The sequence below is a fragment of the Paramisgurnus dabryanus genome, chromosome 24, assembly GCF_030506205.2.
Source record: "Paramisgurnus dabryanus chromosome 24, PD_genome_1.1, whole genome shotgun sequence".
Classification (NCBI taxonomy): domain Eukaryota; kingdom Metazoa; phylum Chordata; class Actinopteri; order Cypriniformes; family Cobitidae; genus Paramisgurnus; species Paramisgurnus dabryanus.
The window spans coordinates 10,034,842-10,056,843 of NC_133360.1; the positions used below are offsets into that span (position 1 = coordinate 10,034,842).

General features: G+C 34.8%; 1 protein-coding gene across 6 annotated transcripts in view; it reads right to left on the reverse strand.

Moving 5' to 3' along the window:
- lrp1ba (low density lipoprotein receptor-related protein 1Ba) overlaps positions 1-22,002 on the reverse strand; it is a 304,606-nt gene that overhangs the window by 93,159 nt on the left and 189,445 nt on the right. For all 6 annotated transcript variants that reach the window (XM_065244654.2, XM_065244653.2, XM_073813477.1 and 3 more), the window contains 8 exons: positions 18,784-18,973; positions 14,792-14,996; positions 10,162-10,354; positions 6,198-6,323; positions 2,834-2,962; positions 2,327-2,446; positions 473-586; positions 203-361 (listed from right to left, as the gene is read on the reverse strand). In XM_065244654.2, coding sequence (XP_065100726.1) covers positions 203-361; positions 473-586; positions 2,327-2,446; positions 2,834-2,962; positions 6,198-6,323; positions 10,162-10,354; positions 14,792-14,996; positions 18,784-18,973 — 1,236 coding nt within the window. The remainder of the gene's footprint in view (positions 1-202; positions 362-472; positions 587-2,326; positions 2,447-2,833; positions 2,963-6,197; positions 6,324-10,161; positions 10,355-14,791; positions 14,997-18,783; positions 18,974-22,002) is intronic.

The window sequence follows — 22,002 nt, forward strand, 5'->3', positions numbered from 1 at the left end:
TGCCTTGCAAAGCGAGACGTCAAACTTTGATGTAGCTTTTCGGTTTTGTCAACATCGTGATTGATATATTCAAGTCAAACGTTTGGTTTTGTTCACAGCTGTATTTTTTCATGCTACTGCGACAACGTTCTACAAACAAATTAACAAGGGAAGGAAACAGAGAGACAGATTGACACAAACGAATATGCGAATGCATCTCTACCGTGGCAGTTCATTTCGTCTGCGTAATCTCCACAATCATTGGCTCCGTCGCAGAGCCAGGAGGGATGGACGCACAGCGACGTGGAGTTGCAGCTCAGAAATGTCTTGCCGTTGCTGGCACGAGTACCAAGTCTGAAGTACTCCACGCAGTCTGTGCTATCTGGACAGAGAGGATAGCGAGACTACTGTAGCATTTCACACGTAACGTAACACGTTAACAGATCCGTTAAAAGTGCAAACAGGCTAGCGCTTTCACGAGTGCTAATCTTACTGCAGTTTTTCTCGTCCGATGCATCAGCACAGTCGATGATCTGATTACACCAGGATGACAGCGGGATGCAGGACCCGTCTGCGCAACGGCGTTCAGAAGACAAACATAAGGAACCTGCAACAACAAAAGTTTATAATAAATAAAAACATTAATGACTTAAAGGGATAGTTCAACCAAAAATTATGGATAAAATCAGACTTTATTCTGTTAATTTCTCTGGCCAAAAAATATATTTTAAATATATGCTAAATACATTTTGAAGAAAGAAATGCTCAATTCAATATAATTTGGAAATTGGAAATATATTTAATTTTAACCTTATATCCATATATCAACATATATTTCAAAATGTATTTAAAGGGCAAGCAAATACATTTCAAATGTTATATCCCATCTGGCAAAAATGTATTCTTTAACAAAATATATTTTAAATATATGCTAAATAATGGTAACATTTTTTGAAGTTAAAAATATATTTAATTTTAACCTTTTCAAAACAAAGTTTTTCATACAATGCGACGCAAATATATTTATTTTGATTAAAAAATATATAGGGATAAATATATTTTGTAATGCTTTACAATGTATTTATTTTTTAATTATTTTCCACATATACAAAAAATGGCTATAAAAATATTTAATTATTTTGAAATATATTTAAAAATATATATTTTTTTTGTCGTATGGGGTAAACTTTTATTTGTAGGTAAAGGATGACGTAAGGAAAAGGGATTTACAGGAAAGGGATTTCGGAATATTCAGCCAGATTCAAACCAGAGCATCAGGCAACACAGACAAATGATTCGAGAAGATGTTTATTTCACATGTTAGCAAAATCATATACATTGTAAATGATTTGCTGTAGGTTTATGGAAGTAATTTCGATCACCGATTGGCTGGTGAGAGATCTGCCATAATTGGCATACGCTAAATAAATTTCTCTGGGCAAAAATATATTTTAAATATATGCTAAATACATTTTGTAGAAAGTATTGCTCAATTTAATATATTTTTGAATTTGGAAATATATTTAATTTTAACTTAATATCCATATAGCAACATACATTTCAAAATGTACTTTAAGAGCAAGTAAATACATTTCAAATTTTATAGCCCATCTTGCAAAAATGAATTCTTTGACAAAATATATTTTTTTAATATATGCTAAATAAGGGTTAATTTATAAAGTATATTTTTGAAGTTGAAAATAAAAAGATTTTCTTACAATGCAACATGAATATATTTCTTTGGACTGAAATATATGGAGGGCTAAATATATTTTGTAATGCTTTAAAATGTATTTATTTTTAAATATATTTCCAACAAAATGGCTATAAAAATATTTAATTATTTTAAAATATATTTAATTATTATTTTGCCATACGGAGTAAACTTTTATTTATAGGTAAAGGATGACGTAAGGAAAATTACGGAAAACGGATTTGGAATATTTAGCCAGATTCAAACCAGACATTCAGGCAACACAGACAAATGATAGGCGATGTCTTTCGAGATATGTTTATTTAACATGTAAGCAAAATCACATACATTGTAAATAATTTGCTGTAGGTTTATGGAAGTAATTTCGATCCCCAATTGGCTGGTGAGAGAACCGCCATAATTGGCATCCGCTAAACCGTGGCAATGTTGTGATCTGTGGTTTGTGCGGTTTACATTATAGATGTGATTCCTCATTAAAGCTTAATGTTGTTATTTAGAAGTTCAGGTATGGTAAGAATTCAAAGGTTTATTGATTGATTGAGTGAATTTCTCGAGAGGAATGGACAAAACAAAAAGTACTGGACTGATCGATGCGCTGTAACATTTATCAGGCAAAAAATAGAAAATACCCACTGTTACAGTAAACTTCATCAGAGTTATCCCCACAGTCATTCACACCATCACAGAAACGATGCTTGGCGACACAGCGCTGGTTATAGCACAATTTAAAACCATGTCGGCAGTTCCGGTTTTCTAGAAAACAACAAGAGGGCAAGAATCAGGCCAAAAACTTTACAATAGCACTGACACACAATATAGATTGTATCTGGATTTAGGTATAGCTTTTGGGATCTAACAATTTTGCAACAAATAATTTTGGTACTTTTTGAGGTTGCTACCTCTCTTTTAATAAACATTGTGCTTTTGGGAGAGAGAGGGAGATAAAAAGAGAGAGAGAGACAGTCAGCCTGTCTCATCACTAGCTCTCATTCCTTTTTGTCAGACTGCTCTTAGCTTGCCTCATTAGCTTCAGTCACGAGAGAATGAGAAGACCTTCTATGCTTCTGTAGATTCTTTCATTCTGCTCAGATTTGTAACCCGAGGGCTCAAACCCAGCACCCCCCCTGATTGGGTTCTTACCGCAATACTGCATTTTCTCATCCGACCTATCTTTGCAGTGAGCGATGCCATCACATGTCAGCTGGTAGTCGATGCATTCGCCGTTCCCGCACTGGAACTCCGAGTGGATGTTACAGGAGGAGTTCATGGCTAAATAACGAGAGAAGATAAGGTCTGTAGAGTTTTGATGTGCCGTGCTGAAGCAAAGACTAGGGAGGTGGTCATTTTGACAGCTTGAGTATTTAGTGGAAAAATGAAAGAAAGATTTATAAAGGTGATATGTTCAGAAGTGATTTTGTTCTGAGAAAAAAACTGAGAAACAGATTAAAGAATTGAGCACAAACAAAAACTAAATAGCAATTTGAATTTATAATCCAGGTTTCTTTATTAGATTCACATCTGTTTCTAAAGTCTAAATTCCGTAAACAAAAACAAAATCTGAACAAAATCTGAATCGCAATCTGGATTTTTAATCCAGTTTTCAAAATTAGATTCACATCTGGTTCTAAAATCTAAATTCAGCGCAAACTGAATCTGAATCGCAATTTGGATTTATAATCCAGGTTGAAAATTTGATTAACATCTGGTTCTAAAATTTAAATTCAGCACAAATAAAAACTAAATTGTAATTTGTATTTGAAATGCAGATTTAGAATTTAGACTTTAATTTGGTTCTAAACTCTAAATTCAGAACAAATACAATTTGAATCCTAATCTGGATTTATAATACAGGTTTTCAAATTAGATTCACATCTGGTTCTAAAGTCTAAATTAAGAGCAAATAGAATTTGAATCCTAATTTGGATTTATAATCCAGGTTTCAAAATTAGATTCACATCTGGTTCTAAAATCTAAATTCAGCGCAAACTGAATCTGAATCGCAATTTGGATTTATAATCCAGGTTTAAAAATTTGATCAACATCTGGTTCTAAAATTTAAATTAAGCACAAATAAAAACTAAATTGTAATTTGTATTTGAAATGCAGATTTAGAATTTAGACTTTAATTTGGTTCTAAAGTCTAAATTCAGAGCAAATAGAATTTGAATCCTAATCTGGATTTATAATCCAGGTTTCAAAATTAGATTCACATCTGGTTCTAAAATCTAAATTCACAGTAAACAGAATCTGAATTCAGCACAAATAAAAACGAATAAAATTTAGTTCTAAAATCTAAATTTAGAGAAAATTGAATCTGAATCGCAATTTGGATTTATAATCCAGGTTTAAAAATTTGATAAACATCTGGTTCTAAAATGTAAATTAAGCACAAATAAAAACTAAATTGTAATTTGTATTTGAAATGCAGATTTAGAATTTAGACTTTAATTTGGTTCTAAAGTCTAATATTCAGAGCAAATAGAATCTGAATCCTAATCTGGATTTATAATCCAGGTTTCAAAATTAGATTCACATCTGGTTCTAAAATCTAAATTCACAGTAAACAGAATCTGAATTCAGCACAAATAAAAACGAATAAAATTTAGTTCTAAAATCTAAATTTAGAGCAAATTGAATCTGAATCGCAATTTGGATTTATAATCCAGGTTTAAAAATTTGATCAACATCTGGTTCTAAAATGTAAATTTAGCACAAATAAAAACTAAATTGTAATTTGTATTTGAAATGCAGATTTAGAATTTAGACTTTAATTTGGTTCTAAAGTCTAAATTCAGAGCAAATAGAATTTGAATCCTAATCTGGATTTATAATACAGGTTTCAAAATTAGATTCACATCTGGTTCTAAAATCTAAATTCACAGTAAACAGAATCTGAATTCAGCACAAACAAAAACAAATAAAATTTAGTTCTAAAATCTAAATTTAGAGCAAACTGAATCTGAATCGCAATCTGAATTTATAATCCACGTTTAAAAAAATGTATTAAAATCTGGTTCTAAAATCTAAATTCAGCACAAATAAAAACTAAATTGTAATTTGTATTTGAAATGCAGATTTAGTATTTAGACTTTAATCTGGTTCTAAAGTCTAAATACAGAGCAAATAGAATTTGATCCCTAATCTGGATTTATACTCTAGATTTAAAATTCACATTCTAATTTGGTTTAAAATTTAAATTCAGAGTAAACTAAATCTAAATCGCAATCTGGATTTATAATCCAGGTTTTATAATTAGTTCTAAAATCTAAATTTAGTGCAACCAAAATCTGAATCATAATCTAGATCTGTATTTGAAAAAGATTAAAAATTTAGACTCCAATCTAAATTCAGAGAAAATTTGAATCCTAATCTGTATTTAAACTCTGAATTTAAAATTACATTTACATCTGGTTCTAAAATCTAAATTCAGAGTAAACAGAATCTAAATCGGAATCTGGATTTATATTCCAAGGTTTTAAAATTAGATTGACATCTGATTCTAAAATCTAAATTCAAATCGCAATCTGGATTTACTATCTATACTTAGAATTTAGATTCTACTCTGGTTCTAATACAAAGAAAATGGAATCCGAATCCATTCTGGAATTATAGTACAAGTTTAAAATTTAGATTCACATCTGATTCTAAAATCTAAACCTAATCTGAATTGCAATCTGGATTTACTATTCATACTTAGAATTTAGATTCTACTCTGGTTCTAAAGTCTAAATACAAATTGAAATTGGCTGAATTGGATTTAGATTCTTGATTAAAATCTGCATAACCCTAAATTTAGACTAAATCCAGATTTTGTGCAGGTTATTTACTCCAGACACAGAATTGTTTAGCTGTCTCTCTCACTTTATTAGGAACAATAAAACTGTTTGGGTAATAAGGGAAAAGAAAGTGAGCAAAAGTTGTTAGGGCAGAACCTTGCTGCTAGATTTCTATTGCAATCTGTTTCTGGAGTTGCAGTACGTTTCTCTCACTATGCTAAAACTGACTGTTCTGTCCCATTTCTCCCCTGTTCCTCAGCTTCCCGTCGCCAGCCCCGGGGCTTCACAGACCTGAATGTACGTTATGAATTTCAATGGGTACCCAGTCGGTCACTGAGAGAAAAAAGTATCTGTCACAAAGTCCTTCCATTTCATCACCGGTATTCCCAAGCAGTTCATCACAAGTTTGACAGTGTACGGATCAGAATGTTTGGGAATCACTGAACGATGTTTATTAGTTCAGGTGTACAAGAATCGCTCAAGGCGTGATGTCCAAGAGGAGAAGAAATACAAACTGCTTTTGGCTAGAAACACCTCACTGCTTAATAAATAGACTTTCTGACCTTTATTTTTTGATCATCAGATGAATTTTGTGACAGATATATTGGCTACTCATTCCATAGCCTGCCTGTCGTAACTCCATAAATGTTTTTAAACCTGCTTGGAAAAGTTGACTGAAAAGAGTGAGACACGCAAAGAGTGAAAGGGAGAGAGGATACAGGACTTACATACACATCTGTTATCATCCAGTAATATCCGTTCTCCACGACAACTACAGTTTACCACACCATGCGGGGTCAGAAGGCAAAGGTCATGGCACCCTCCATTGTTCACGCTGCATGGAGATGACTCGCCTGGAAGTAAAAAGAAATCCCAGATGACACTGAGTGGGAATGTTTCCATACATACACATACACATAATGGCTTGAAGGGTTTAACTGCAGTGCTTTGAGTTTCATAGCGGGTGCAACTTTGAACTGTGCTTGGCACACACGTTGGGTCTGGGTACAACCATGCCCTACCTCCACACAAACGGTTGGCATACACCATAGCACTGGGCTAAATGTATTCCCCAGCACAAATGGCTAAGATTCAGATGAGCGAACCGGGCCAGCGACTTTCACCATGGAGACACAGGGCTTCAGTCCTGGGAGCTTATTATTGGCTTTAAATAGCTCTTCAATGGCTTATTTCTGATTTCAGTGTTTGGGCATAAATGCCATTGCGGATAGTTTATTCACTCTTAAAGATAAAGTGGATTTTTTTCTATAACAAGCCTACGCTTATAATGGTTCTGTGAAACAAGCACATACTGAGTTATGGCTATATAATACATTTACATACATTGTATACCCTGGGAATTGAACCCGTGTCCTTGGCGTCGCCAAGCATGCTCTACCAGCTGAGCTGACTGTGTTTCAGAGCATTTTACAGCACTTTAATTCCCATCATAGCTTCGTCTGTGCTATATAGATAGGATGGACTGCGGCCACGAGGTCCAAATCTCTCAGGATGAAACGGCACCGTTTGGGTTTCTGGAAGCCAAACATCTAAGCTGCTTCCATTAGACTCATTTGAATCATTAAGACTTGGGCTGCGAACAAAGAAATGTCTGTATAAAAGCCAAAATAGCAGCACAGGGAGAGAAATCTATAAATATGTCACGTTTTATACATTTCATGGTATAGTTTGACTTGTCAGCTTGGATCCGTTGCATAAATGATTTACGCCTAAGGCACTTAAAATGAGTTTCTCCTTACAAACAGGCCATTACCTGGAGACTACATGCAATGACTGCAAAAAATGACTTTCTTAGTATTTTTGTCAGTGGCGGCCGGTGCCCTCTTTTTCGAGGGCACACAATGCAAATGATGTAGCCCGTCATGCGTGTGGTTCGTCATTTCAAAATATGTGTTGGTGCGTCGAGTGAACCTATGTGCACCACGTGTCTTGTCAAAATAAGTGCTTGCTGCAGCTGCGTCTAAAGGGTTTATGATAAAAGAGACGCTCGTGTTTGCCAGATACTCACATAATATCATGCGTAATCAGAGTTTACTGTTAAGGGAGTGTCTGTATTGCGTGTATTTTGTAAATGCGAGTGTCTCTTTTATCATAAACGGGTTTGACGCGTGTGCAGCAGGCACTTATTTTGACACAACACGTGATGCACATGAACCACATGACACAACAAACACATATTTTGAAAACACAAGTAACACACGACATTCTGAACATGAGCCGCCACTGATTTTGGTCTTGTTTTCGGTACAAATATCTAAATTCTTAGGTAAAATGACCTAAGAAAATAAGTCGCGTTTTTAGACAAAAAATATCAAATTTTAGTGAATTTGTGCTTAAAACAAGCAAAAAAAAAAAACTTCCAATCGGGTAAGAAAATATTTCTTGAATTTTTTTAAATTAAGAAAAATATTTTTTTTCTTACCTTGTTGGCAGATTTTTTTTTTTTGCTTGTTTAAATACAAATATTATAGAATAAATATTGAGATGCAACAAATTATATTACAACAATGCTATACAATGAAATAGTTAGATCTCTTTTATCATAATAAAAATAAATTAAACAACAATAAAGGAAAAACAATAACTTACAATAAATAAATAAATAAATAATGGTAGTAATAAAATAAAAAAAAATAAAAAGGCACAGGTCAATTTAGATATCAGACCAAGAAGAGTTGAAAATAGTCAACCAGGAGGCAAATATAAAAAGGGGGCAATTTAGAAAAAAACAGTAATTGGTTTAATGACTAATGGTAAAATGAAATTAACTTAAGTTTTATATTTGTTTGTTTTTAGACTTATTTTCTTAGGTCATTTTGCTCATCAAGAAAATGCATCTTAATTTAGTTTAAGTTTTAAATATTTGTACTGAAAACAATACAAAAATACTAAGTAAGAAAGTTATTTTTTAGCATAATCAAGTGAATTTCTTAGTATTTTTGTCTTGTTTTCAGTAAAAATATCTAAAAATTCTTAAAACGGCTAATATAATTAATAATTAATATAAAATTACGACTTAAAATAAGTCTAATTTTTACACCAAAAATATTTAATTTAAGTGATTTTGTGCATAAAACAAGCAAAAAATCTGCCAAATGGGGTAAGCTTATTTTTCTTGAATTTTTCTTGAATTTAGTGATTTAGAAGATTTTTTGCTTACCCCATTGGCAGATTTTTCGTGCTTGTTTTTTGCACAAAATCACTTAAATTTGATATGTTTGGTCTAAATACTAGACTTATTTTCTTGAGTCGTTTTGCTCATCAAGAAAAAGCATCTTAATTTGAGAATTTGTAGATATTTTTAAGACAAAAATACTAGGAATTATTTTTCTTGAATTTTTTTTTTTGCAGTGCATAGTTATGCAGTGCATAGATATGGATATGCTACCAGCAAGCAATTTTGTATTTAAAAGACTTCTAATAGCCACCCAAACACAGCCCAGATGTCTAGGCTAAAACATTGCAAAATCCGAAAAAGTAACAGACGTCTAACCATAAATAAATGAAACCAAACACCGTTGACTTTGCTTACATGATATAATATCATACATCGCACAAGCTACATGGGCAAAAATTACATGAAACCAAATTCAAGTTTATTTTGTGGGAGTTGGTTAACTTATAGTTGAACTCAAGTGTGTCTATAGTTAACCTAGACAGTGAAATGACAGCGTTTTCTTGCTGGGGGCTAGGTCTTGATGGCCAAGAGATTTATTACTGTAAATGTATTAAAGTATTAAATGTGATATGTCATTTTAAATACCAGCTTAATATGCAGAGACCACCATAAAATAACTCTATAATGTTCATTTTAAAATGCCATTTGCTTCATTCCTCATTCACAGGTGCTGGCATGTACAATAATTTATTTTTAATTTTTTTCTTAACATTTAAATTAAACTCCAACACTGTTTAACAGCAATATAGCATCTAAAACTAAAAATGCACATTTGAAGCATGTAAAGCATCCATTTTATTTATATATGCAAATGAAAACATGTCTATAGTTTAGCACATATGATCCCATCGGTCACTTTAAACTTCTGGAGATTCGGGACTAGTTGAGAAATCCTGATTTAATAAACATTTAAAATAGCAGACTTCCTTTATTTTATTTATGGAAATATGGCAGTACAATCTGATGATGTAGAATCCGTCATACGAGCTAACACAAGCCCAACTATGCACACAATGTATAAGAAGGCGAGAAAGCAATCATGAATAAGAGCGCTCATTTTATCTCACCCTAGTCAGAACATGTTGGTTTTGTTCTAGTTTCACTCTGTGCCCATCAAATTTTAAGGGCCCCGGTGACTTCTGACGCACCTAACGTATGATTTTCCATTATGATTCCTGTTATCCTGGAATGAGGATCTCAGTCACATTGCGCAAATAAAACAAACAGGCTTTGTGTGAGTAATTCAAACAGCAGCACTGTATCCAGGGCAAGAATCAAACACTCTTTTATCTGTAACTTTTTAGATCAATTGTTTTTAAAAGTTTGCCTTTTGATTTAGGAGGATGTGGATACTAAAACAGAAACTATAAAGGTCTGTAGTCACAACACTGCAAACCTTCTGTCTGCAAACACTTAGCTTTGGTTTTATCATTGAAAGAGTTTACATAACATATCAGTTTGCATGCCATGAAGAAAGGAAACCAATTACGTACAGCTGTTGGTGTCATTGGAAACAGCGACGATTCCCATTGGTTGATGAGGAATGTCAGCGCGGAGAACTTTCATATAGGCTCCGTTTAGCTTATCGGAGCGGATCACGGCCCGTCGAACCCAGTCGGACCAGAAGATGAAGTCTCCGTAAATTGCCAAGCCAAAAAACGTTCCGGCCTCTGATTTTAAAATCACCTATAAATTTGAAAAGGCAAAATTGAAGACATTAAAGAAACTGATAAATATTTAAGGGTTTGATATTGTTTGTTTATTACACGGCTCGTTGGAATGCTTGATTCTGATTGGCCAGTCGCAACATTTGCAGGTTTGTTATAAAAAAAAAACATACAGTAACCCGGATGCTGCAAATCATTTTGACAGGTTCTGTATAATATTACACAAAAAATAAATAAAATGTATTTTAATAAAATATATGACAATATATTTACAAATGATTAAACCAAATAGTGTGTTCATGACTTTGAAATTCTTGTCTTATCTTATAACTGAAAGTGAACGCGATTTCCTCGCAGAAGGTCTGCATTCGTTTAAACTGTGCAACTAAAATACATGATCCCTTACACTGCAAAAAATAAATAAAATAATGAATGTCTTACTTAGTTTTTTGTCTTGTTTTCTAATATAAATATCTAACAATTATTAAATTAAGATACATTTACTTGGTAACCAAGTGGCTTAAGATAATAAATATTGAAAATCAAGAGATTGTTTTACCTAAAACAAGTCAAAATATCTGCCAGTGCAGTAAGAAAATAAACTTAAATAAAATGTATTAAATTAAGTTGAAACTGGAATTTAGTTTATTTTTCTTGCTGCACTGGCAGATATTTTGGCTTGGTTTAATTATAATCATTTATTGAAAAAAAAGACTTATTATCTTAAGCCACTTACTTACCAAGTAAATGCATCTCAATTTAAGAATTTTCAGATATTTATATTAGACACTATCATGGGGTCACCATTGCAAAATCTGGGAAGTGGAGAACTACTATAAAATGTTGTTGTCATAGAGCCAAAAATGAATCTTTGTCTTGTCTATTCCAAAATGTAATTTAATGGTCAGTAAGACACGTTTTCAGCCCTTCAATTTCCTCAATTCACCAGCCATGTGCAAAAAGTAAATTTAGGATCCTGGATACGAACAATAAATGGCAATGTGAGAGCATGAAAGAAGAAAAATGAGAAGGAGCAAAGACAGGTGAACGATACTGAAGAGAGATGGAGAGAAATCATGGAGAAGCATAGAGACCAAAAGACAAATAGAGGAGAGTGATCGAGAGAGGGAGAGGGAGAGAGAGAGAGAGAGAGAGAGAGAGAGAGAGAGAGGGAGAGAGAGAGAGAAGCAATAAATGCCTCAACTGAATATTAATCTTTCTGCACACAATCTCAGAGAATCGAGCACTTAAGCTTGCAGAAGACCAAACAAATGACTCATAATATCTGTATATCAGACAGACAGACAGACAGATAGACAGACAGATCAGAAAGATATACAGATCAGAAAGATAGACAGATCAGATAGTGTCTAGATAGATAGATAGACAGATAGATAAATAGATAGATAGATAGATAGACAGACAGACAGACAGACAGACAGACATATGGATGGATGGATGGATGGAAAGATATACAGACGGATGGACAGACAGACAGATAGATAAATAGACGGGTAGGACAGACAGACAGGCAGACAGGCATAAGCTTTATAGATAGATAGATAGATAGATAGATAGATAGATAGATAGATAGATAGATAGATAGATAGATAGATAGATAGATAGATAGATAGATATGTAGGACAGACAGACAGACAAATTGATAGAAGGGTAGATATATAGGACAGACAGACAGACAGATTGATCAGAAAGATAGATCAGAAAGATAGACAGATCAGAAAGATAGACAGATCAGATATAGTCTAGATAGATAGATATACGAACGGACGGAAGAACGGACAGACAGATAGATGGGTAGGACAGGCAGGCAGGCAGGCAGGCAGGCAGACAGACAGACAGACAGCCAGCCAGACAGATAGATAGATCAGAAAGATAGACAGGTCATATAGAGTCTAGATAGATTGATAGATAGATAGATAGATATACAGGCGGACGGACGAATGGACAGACAGATAGACGGTTAGGACAGACAGACAGATAGACGGGAAGGACAGACAGACAGAAATATATATATATATATATGGGTAGACGGGTAGACAGGTAGATATGTAGGACAGACAGACAGACAGGCAGACAGACATACGTAAGCATGGTAGGTAGGTAGGTAGACAGACAGACAGGCAAGCAGAAAGATAGACAGATCAGAAAGATAGACAGATCAGATAGAGTCTAGATAGATAGATAAATAGATAGATATACAGACGGACGGACGAATGGACAGACAGATAGACGGGTAGGACAGACAGACAGACAGACAGATAGATGGGTAGACAGGTAGATATGTAGGACAGACAGACAGACAGACAGACAGACGTAAGCGTGGTAGGTAGGTAGGTAGGTAGGTATGTAGATAGGTAGATAGACAGACAGACAGACATAAGCGTGATAGGTAGGTAGGTAGGTAGGTTGATAGATAGATAGATAGATAGATAGATAGATAGATAGATAGATAGATAGATAGATAGATAGATAGATAGATAGATAGATAGATAGATAGATAGATAGATAGATAGATAGGACAGACAGATAGATAGATAGACGGGTAGATAGATAGACGGGTAGATAGATAGGACAGACAGACAGACAGACAGATAAGAAAGATAGATTTTTTGTTATATGCATCCTTTTTGCGGGCTTCATGCAGTCTTCACATCTGTTTTAAAGTGCGATATTAACTGCTCTTCACTAACACATGCACAGAGACACACAGACACACACACAGTCCTTCGTAATAATAGGCAGCCCAACGTGCGGATAGAGCAAGACTCACACTTTAATCCGCAATGACAACATGTCAACCGTGTGTTCTCGCCCTCATCCATTCGAGGCGTCTTTATTCCCAAGCGTGCCATTTCTGTTCCTGCGCACACGTCTCTCAGCATTGAGCGAAGTCGGGGAATGAGAATTAAGAGCATCTGCACGGTGTTCTGATATCAGAGCTGTCGCCTTGGCAAGTGAAAAGCTCTCTGTGCTCTCTCAGGATCTGAACTTTTAAGCATTGAAGTAAAAATCAGTGGACGTAAAACACAAATCTCTTCTCTGAGTACAGAATTGCGTGTAAAATTGCTCCTTAGAGGTGATCGTCTCAGACTTTTCTATAAACTAATGTGAAAAAGAGTTACATAGATTCTGCTATAGTAAAAAAGGTACAGAAAGCACTTCCTATTTTTAATTGAAACCTACATTTTCCAGTATTGTATTCGATATGTGCCAACAATGCTAGTCGTGTTTGTAAACAACGTCTATTTAAATACAACACAAAACGGCATTTACCCTGCATAAGGGATGCTGTGTTATAAAACACAAATTCTGGCAAATAAGATGCTTAAGATGATATTTAAGATGATACTCTCCATTAAACGTCAAAAGTTAAGCATAACTAAAATTCTCATTTTCTGATAAACTGATATGTAAACTGTTCTTTAAAGAACATAAACAGGGCTTATTTGGATGTCGCCTTGTCATTAAACAAGGTTCATGAGGCGAAATCCAATTTGCATCGATTAACTTGGTATTACGGGGTGCTTGAATCCGTTACCCAATTTCTCGTACAAGAAGTACAAGGTTTCACGCATGCTGTTTTCCATTGAATATATTTGAAAGGCCACAGTATGGATCTATCTCCTGCAGACGTAGATGGCCCTGGCTCCCACAGAGTGGTTTGTCAAGACTCATTTTCTCAATATTTGGTTTGTGTCTCACGCACAGGAAAATAAATGCTCTTTTGTTTGCCCAGCTCAATTTTCACCTTTTAAGAGCCTGTCGAGTAGACAGTTTCACTAGCGAGCTAAGAGTCATTTTGCACACCATGGTATTGTAGGCGTTTGGGAACCTGTAATTCTCGACCCTTGACTGAAAAAGTTGACAGTGACACAAAGCGGGATTACTTTGTAGGCTACATAATGACTTGCTACATTTATACGGGGAATTATTGAATCCGAAAGGTAACCAGGCGAACTAACACAATCCTCAAAACGTACTGCTTCGTAGGACGGAGATCAATGAGTGAAATGAGTCAATGATTGTTTAGTGATCTCAAGGTCTTTAATTTACCTGCTTTCTTTGGCGTCAAGTAAGAATGATTTAATCCCAGGCAACTGTTTAAAATCAATTTCACTTCAGATTGTCCAGATGGAATGCAAATCGAACTTTCTTTGTCTGTTCTTTTAAGGTCACCCTTCAGCAAAACACAGAAGCTTTATAAAGGCCAAACTACACTAGTCAACATTCGAAGTGGATCAAAACTATTCATAAAAGTTTACATAAAACCAATCCCTAATACCCGTTCTTGTCTTAGGACAACTTTAATAAACTTTTTTGATCCACTTCAAATGTTGACTAGTATATTTATGTCCAAACCTCTTCTACTCTCAAGGTACACTTAATGCACCCAGAACCAGCCCAATGCATTTTTTAAAAACTTCTGCATACTCACGTATCTGTGCGAGCCATCATAATCACACCTCTCGATGTGCCCGAGGCTGCCGTCGGAGAAGTACAGCTTTTCGGCTTTGTGGTCGATGGTGAGTCCATTAGGGGTGATGACGTCTGCGCTAACAATGACCTGGACGTTTCGGCCGGATAACGTCGACCTCATGATGCTCGGCCTTTGTTCGTTCCAGTTAGTCCAAAACATCAAGCTGGAGGGAACATAGAAAGTCAGCAACTAACTTTTAATGTACAGTGACTAAAAAAAAACCTTGAAAATCTAAACCGCAACGACATTTAAAAGTGTCTTAAGTTTCCAAAATACAGCCAAAGTTAACAAAAATGCAGTTTAGTTGATTCTGCTGAAAATGTCAGACGTAACTTTATCTTTGAATGCCATATTATTCAAATTTTGCATTTCCATTTTGGCATTAGCGTCATCCATTAACAGCCGTTATCTATATCAAGGGTTCGCATGTGTTAATATCCTCAGTAAAGATGTATTCATTTGCAATTATAATGAAACAGTCTACAGCCCAACGGCATTATTACGAATAGCATCCTGTCTTCAAGCTTTTAATGTGGCAGAAAAAAAGCAAGTCCTTCATGGCACGAGAGCGTCCTTGTGTAAGTGTGTTAGCCTAGCGTGTGATGGCAGCTTGGGGTGTCAAGCGCTGTATCTTTGTCGTGATTTTTGGCAGCTCTTGGATCTGTGGGGCAATGTGTTGACAATAGTACCAGACATTAACGCGAGGGCTGCTACAGCCTGGATGAATGGCTAAAATTTTTGCTCTTTTAATGCTGCAGTATACTGAACAGCTAGGTAGGTTGTTACGTCTCAGCAAGCAAATTTGCATATAAAAGACGTCTAATAGCCAAGTACTTCAAGTTTACTTCAAGTTTACTGTAGTTTGGCTAGCCTAGAAGTGTGTTACTCATAGCTGGACTATATCTTGCCTTTACACTGAAAAAATGATTCAATCAATTTATTTAAGCTACATTACAACAAAAGTTTTTTGTTTTGTTTTGTATTTCATTTTTTTAATGTAACTTAAATAAATTGATTTCGACCACTTACCTTAAAAAAATTGAGTAAATTGAATGAATATTTTTTTTTCAGTGTAGACGGTTTCATTGGACACATGTGCATTGTCACGGTTACGCATCTGGACTGAACTTAACTTCTGGTCTCTGTTTGTTTAACAGTCTGGCTAGTGGCTAAACTGAAATACCTCACCAAAAATAACGAATGTTTTGGTTTGCTGAAGATTAGGGGAGATGGCGACCATGGGTCACCGCTATCCACGAAACCCATTTGTTAAGTTGTTACTGCTGAAACTGTCTATACCCAACCTAAAAGTTAAAATGACGGCTATTGCTTGCTGGGATATCTATAGTACACTGCAAAAAATGACTTTCTTACTTAGTATTTGTTCTTCTTTTCAGTAGAAATATCTAAAAATTCTTAAATCAAGATGTATTTTCTTGATGATCAAAATAACTTAAGAAAAATATGCCTAGTTTTTAGACAAAAAACATAAAATTTAGGTGAATTAAAACAAACAAAAATATCTGCCAATGGGGTGAGAAAATTATTCTTGAATTAAGTGTTTAAGAAAAAAAGTAAACTTATTTCAAGATATTTTCTCAGATTTTACTTTTTTTTAATTTTTTGGCAGATATTTTTGCTTGTTTTAAGCACAAATTCACTTAAATTGTATATTGGTTGTAAAAACTAGACTTATTTTATTAGGTCATTTTGCTCATCAAGAAAATCATCTTGATTTAAGAAATTTTAAATATTTCTACTGAAAACAAGAAAAAAAACTAAGTAAGACGATTCTTAAATGAAATTGCTTTTTCTAGATGAGCAAAACGACCCAAGAAAATAAGTCTAGTTTTTAGACCAAAAATTTCAAGTTTAAGCGATTTTGGGCATAAAACAAGCAAAAAATTCTAACAATGGTGTAAACTAATTTTTCTTGACTTTTTTTTGAATTTAGTGTTTAAGAAAAACTTTCAAGATTTTTTGCTTACCCCATTGGCAGATTTTTTTGATTGTTTTATGCACAAAATCACTTAAATTTGATTTTTTGGTCTAAAAACTAGACTTATGTTCTTGGGTCATTTTGCTCATCAAGAAAAAAACATCTTAATTTAGGAATGTTTAGATATTTGACTGAAAACAAGACAAAAATACTAAGAATTTTTTTTCTTGAAAATCATTTTTTGGAGTGTAATATGTATTCGCAAGATTAGTGCCATTTTACATTTAGTAAAAGTTAAACAGAATAACACTTAACTTCCAACTTTAAAAGTGTACAAGGGTATGATAAATTTACTTTGCATACAAAATGCATGAATGAAGAACATTGCAATTAATCTAAATGAGTCTATTAATGCCTAAAATAGCCACTAACTAATGTTGTTTACATGCGAGTAATGTAAAAGGTGCTAATGAGGAAATATAAATGGACATATTGACGTGCATCTCTAAAAAACATTAAAACAGTTGTTTGAGAAAATCGTAAGCAGACCAGAAAGCAGCGATGCGTTAAGAAGAAAAATAAAACATAGATGAAAGTGCTATTAATTAATGATATCTAATTTAAAAATGAAGAGACCTGAGATCAAGAGGCATAAAACATTTCACTGTGTAACACAGGTCACCCTGTTTTGAAATGTAAATCTTTATTAAGCATGCATGCGAACTCACTGATGTAAAATTAATACACTGTATGTGGCCTGGCACCCTAATTACTCCAAAAATAATTAAAGCGCCCCTCCTACAATTGACCTTTTTGGAGAACAGCCATCAAAATAAAAAATATAACAGGGCTTATTTGAAGGAGAGGTGAAGATAAGAAACTTTCGGTATTTCTTTTATTCTAATGAAATTCCATTATTTAAAGGAATATTCAATTTCCTTAAAAGAAAAATCCAGATAATTTACTCACCACCATGTCATCCAAAATGTTGATGTCTTTCTTTGTTCAGTTGAGAAGAAATTATGTTTTTTGAGGAAAACATTGCAGAATTTAATACTTTTCTCAACACTTAACGTTTTTTTTCAACGGGTTTCAAAGGACTATAAACAATCCCAAACGAGGCATAAGGGTCTTATCTAGCAATACGGTTGTCATTTTTGACAAGAAAAATAAAAAATATGTACTTTTAAAGCACAACTTTTTGTGTAGGTCCGGTCCAGCGCAACCTTACGTAAATGCGTAGTGACGTAGGGAGGTCACGTGTTACATATATAAAACGCACATTTGCGGACCATTTTAAACAATAAAATGCCACAAAGAAATTAATTAGTATCAGTTGACATACAACAAAGTAGGAACGGTCCTCTTTCAAGACGCTTGTAAATACTGGGGCGGAGTTTCGCGTTCGTCCTCTGTGACCTCTTGACGTCATGACGTATTGCGTGGGGTCAGCTGACGCATCACGACCGAATCTACATGACGAGAAGTTGTGGTTTAAAAGTGTATATTTGTTATTTTTATTTTCAAAAAAATCAATCGTTTTGCTAGATAAGACCCTTATGCCTCGTTTGGGATCGTTTATAGTCCTTTGAAACTCCGTTGAAATAAACCGTTAAGTGTTGAGTTAAGTATTAAATGTTGGGTTCTATTAAAGTCCATTAAAATTAGAAAAATCCTGCAATGTTTTCCTCAAAAAACATAATTTCTTCTCGACTGAACAAAGAAAGACATCAACATTTTGGATGACATGGTGGTGAGTAAATTATCTGGATTTTTCTTTTAAGAAAATGGACTAATCCTTTAACACATTTGATGGCGATTTAGCAGATTATAAAATAAATTAACATGAGGAGGATTAACAAGAATAACGTAAAAAATTACCAAGAGAACCAAGCTTAAAATGTTACACTTAGGATTTCCAAGAAACTGGCTTGATTTCCAGAAGTGTCCTGAATAACTTAAAAATTGTATCAAATTATTTGTACTTCTTTGATTACAGATAGACACGAACCTCTGACACTCATCCAGCGTGAGAACATGTGGATGGTCTTCTTCAGACAGTGATACTACGGTGTCCCTGTTGAAGGCGTTCGGTCTGGCCTGGTCGATGGTGTGACGAGTGACGGTGGCCGTGGTGGAGCTCGTCCAGTAGAGAACATCCCAACCTCGATGGTACGCCAACCCCTCAACAGAACCAACGTCTACAGATGGAGAATGAATGTCAATAAAGTCGGTTTCCTAAATGGTGTCCTCTTTATGTACCACACTACACTGTTAGTCAAAATATGTACCCAAGTCTAAAAAGGTTTAAATATGAACTATTTGGTACATATTCGGTACTAATATTGATGTACTAGTGAAAGGTGGGTGCATATTTTGACCATATGAAGTCTCATAGATGTCACTGCTATGCACAATGAAAATCCAAGTGTATATCAGGTGCTTCGAAGCTCTCAACATTCCAGAATTTTACAGACAGTAACCTAGACTATTAGAAATGGATTATACACTTGAAGCACACACAAGAGGCTCAATGAAAGCATGCATAGTATCTTCTTACATTTATATTGGGTATAAAACAACAGCAGCTGATCAAGAGAACATACATGAGAATAAGATGAAAGGCGACAACCTTCACAGGTTGCTTTCAAAATGATGCAGAAAAAGAAAACTTTGACCGATGGTCGACGTGACAAAGAAGTAGATTTCAGAAAAGGTCAAGCTGTGTTGTGGAAATTTACGTCAATAAGGAATCGACATAAGTTATACACTTTTTCCCCACTAAAAAATGCTGTGCATTACACAAAAAAAGCTTTCTAATAGGGCTGAACGATGTGAGGAAAAGTTGCGATGTGCGATGACATTGTTTAATGTTGCGATGACGATGTGAGTTGCGATAAATATATATAGTTTTTTTCATGTTTTAGGGGCCATTCACATGTTATTGTCACATGAACTGCACGCTGCGCTTGTGTCATTCTGAAAAGTTAAAATGTTTTTGAAATACCTGGAAAAACGAGCGTGTCGCGACCGCGGCGCTCCAAGAGCACACATACATTTGAAATAATGAACTTGAGCGAGCAATAAACGCAATATGAGAATCACCGCTTCCACAGTACCTGTGTTTGCGGCGTCATCTCTCCTAAATCCAAAATAATTCCATGATATAGCTGAAGTGCTGCTCATTTTCACCACAAGGTCTTCGTCTGACAACACATTTTCCTCACTCTTCTCTCCTTCCTCTGCCATAGTTTTTGCTAACAGGCACAGCGTCGCAACTGGCACCTCACAACTCAATCTGTGCGTAGCTGACTTGGGGGTTCCCCTGATTGGCCTAATAGCATGAACGCGCAAACCATCGCTGCGTCCGAAACCGCCTACTTCCATACTATATAGTAGGCAAAGTAGTGCTTTTTGCATACTATATAGTATGGTAGTAGGCGATTTCGGACGCAGCACATGTCTTCAGGACTAAACGTGATAGGTCAAACGTTTATTACAAGCGCTTACTGTTTTCCCTTCATTCATCGCGTCAAGGCTGTCTGTTGCGATGTGTTCATCGCGTGAGTTCAAATCGCGATGACGATGAAAATTCGATGTATCGTTCAGCCCTACTTTCTAATATTGCAACCTGCATCATATTGATGTAAATGCATCATAAAGTTTTTTAAGTGAAAATTGATGTTACACTTATAATACACATCTATATATAGTATAACAAATACACTTGCTGGTATGGTATATTATACAGCATGCAGCTTTTTTTGGAAAACTATTCAATACCATCCCAAAACTACAGAACATATATCAATGATGTCATGAGAATGATGTCATCTCACTTTTGTCCATGACAGCCCTAAAGGTAATGAGTGGTACAGTAGTACGGGTTCGAACCTTCAAACTTTGTGCTGATAACTCAATGCTCCACCAGTTGAGCTACAGCAACACCCACTTTAACGATAAAAATAAAAGTTTTGCACACCTCATCGCAGCAGTTCAATTAACAATCATCTCATGCACTGGTTACATGCAACCTTGTTGTTTTTAACTCGCATAGTTGGTTTCTAAGATAAACAAAATTATGCATTAATCAAACGAGTATACAGTCTCTTTGATGTTGAAGTTGCATCCTGTATGAAAAGTGCAACTTTTTCTAGTTTATTTCACCGCAACCTGAGTAATTACTTTCAAGAAGCACTGTCGAAAAGAAAAAATAAGTCACAGTTTCTTATCCCCATACGGCCTGGTGGATAGAGCAATTGGAGAAGAACAGGACACACGGGCTATGCTTGGATTACTTACATAAAGCAGGGATTTAACAAGCGTGAAGCTGGAGTCCGACAGCATAGAGACAGGACAATACAACAACCGGCTCTCAAGAAAAACACCCTTGTAATCTCATGCATCTCCTGTGGAGTTTCAGAAAAAACTGAAAGATCTCAAACTGGGCTTACATTTTCAAAGATGCCAAAATATGCAATCAAAACTCAACATTTGCATAAATATCGCATCAGAGTCCACCGAGACCACGGGAGTTGTCTACAATCTAGTTCCTCTAATGAGGTTGGAGACGAAACATCAGATGCAAATCGATCATTACAAGAAACATAACCGAGAACTGCAAATCAATGAGCGACAAATGAGCAAATACATTTTCAAAGTGCAGCACGTGATTGATAATAAAAATAAATTCAAATATGCTAAAACTAAAATTAGACTAGATTTGTTTAATGTTATAAGGTGCAATACGTAACTTTTACCCCTCTATCGCCATCTCTGTTGGAAACATAAAATATGCATGCCACTTTACGTATTGTGTTTATGTGCACTGTAAAAAAATTGGTTCAACTTTAAAAAAGTACGTTATCGGGTTGCCTTACATTTAACTTAAAAGTTTTAGTAGGCAAAATATTTTAAACAAAGTTTTTTGAGTTAACTTATTTTTTTTAAGTTGAATTAACTTTAATTTTAAGGCAACTTATTTTTTTAATTGATCCAACAAAACTTTACCGTATTTACTGTGTGGGTTGAAGTGTAGGGCTGGGTATCGATTCAGATGTTCCAAATCGATTCGATTTCGATTCTCGATTCAATTTTCGATTCCAGTTCTCGGGTCGGCTTTTATACTCGATTCTCGATTCAACTCAACGAATATAGATTTAATACAAATACTTTATTAATAAAAAAAGAACAGTGAACAGCAGTTTATAGTGGGTAATTAATAAAAAGA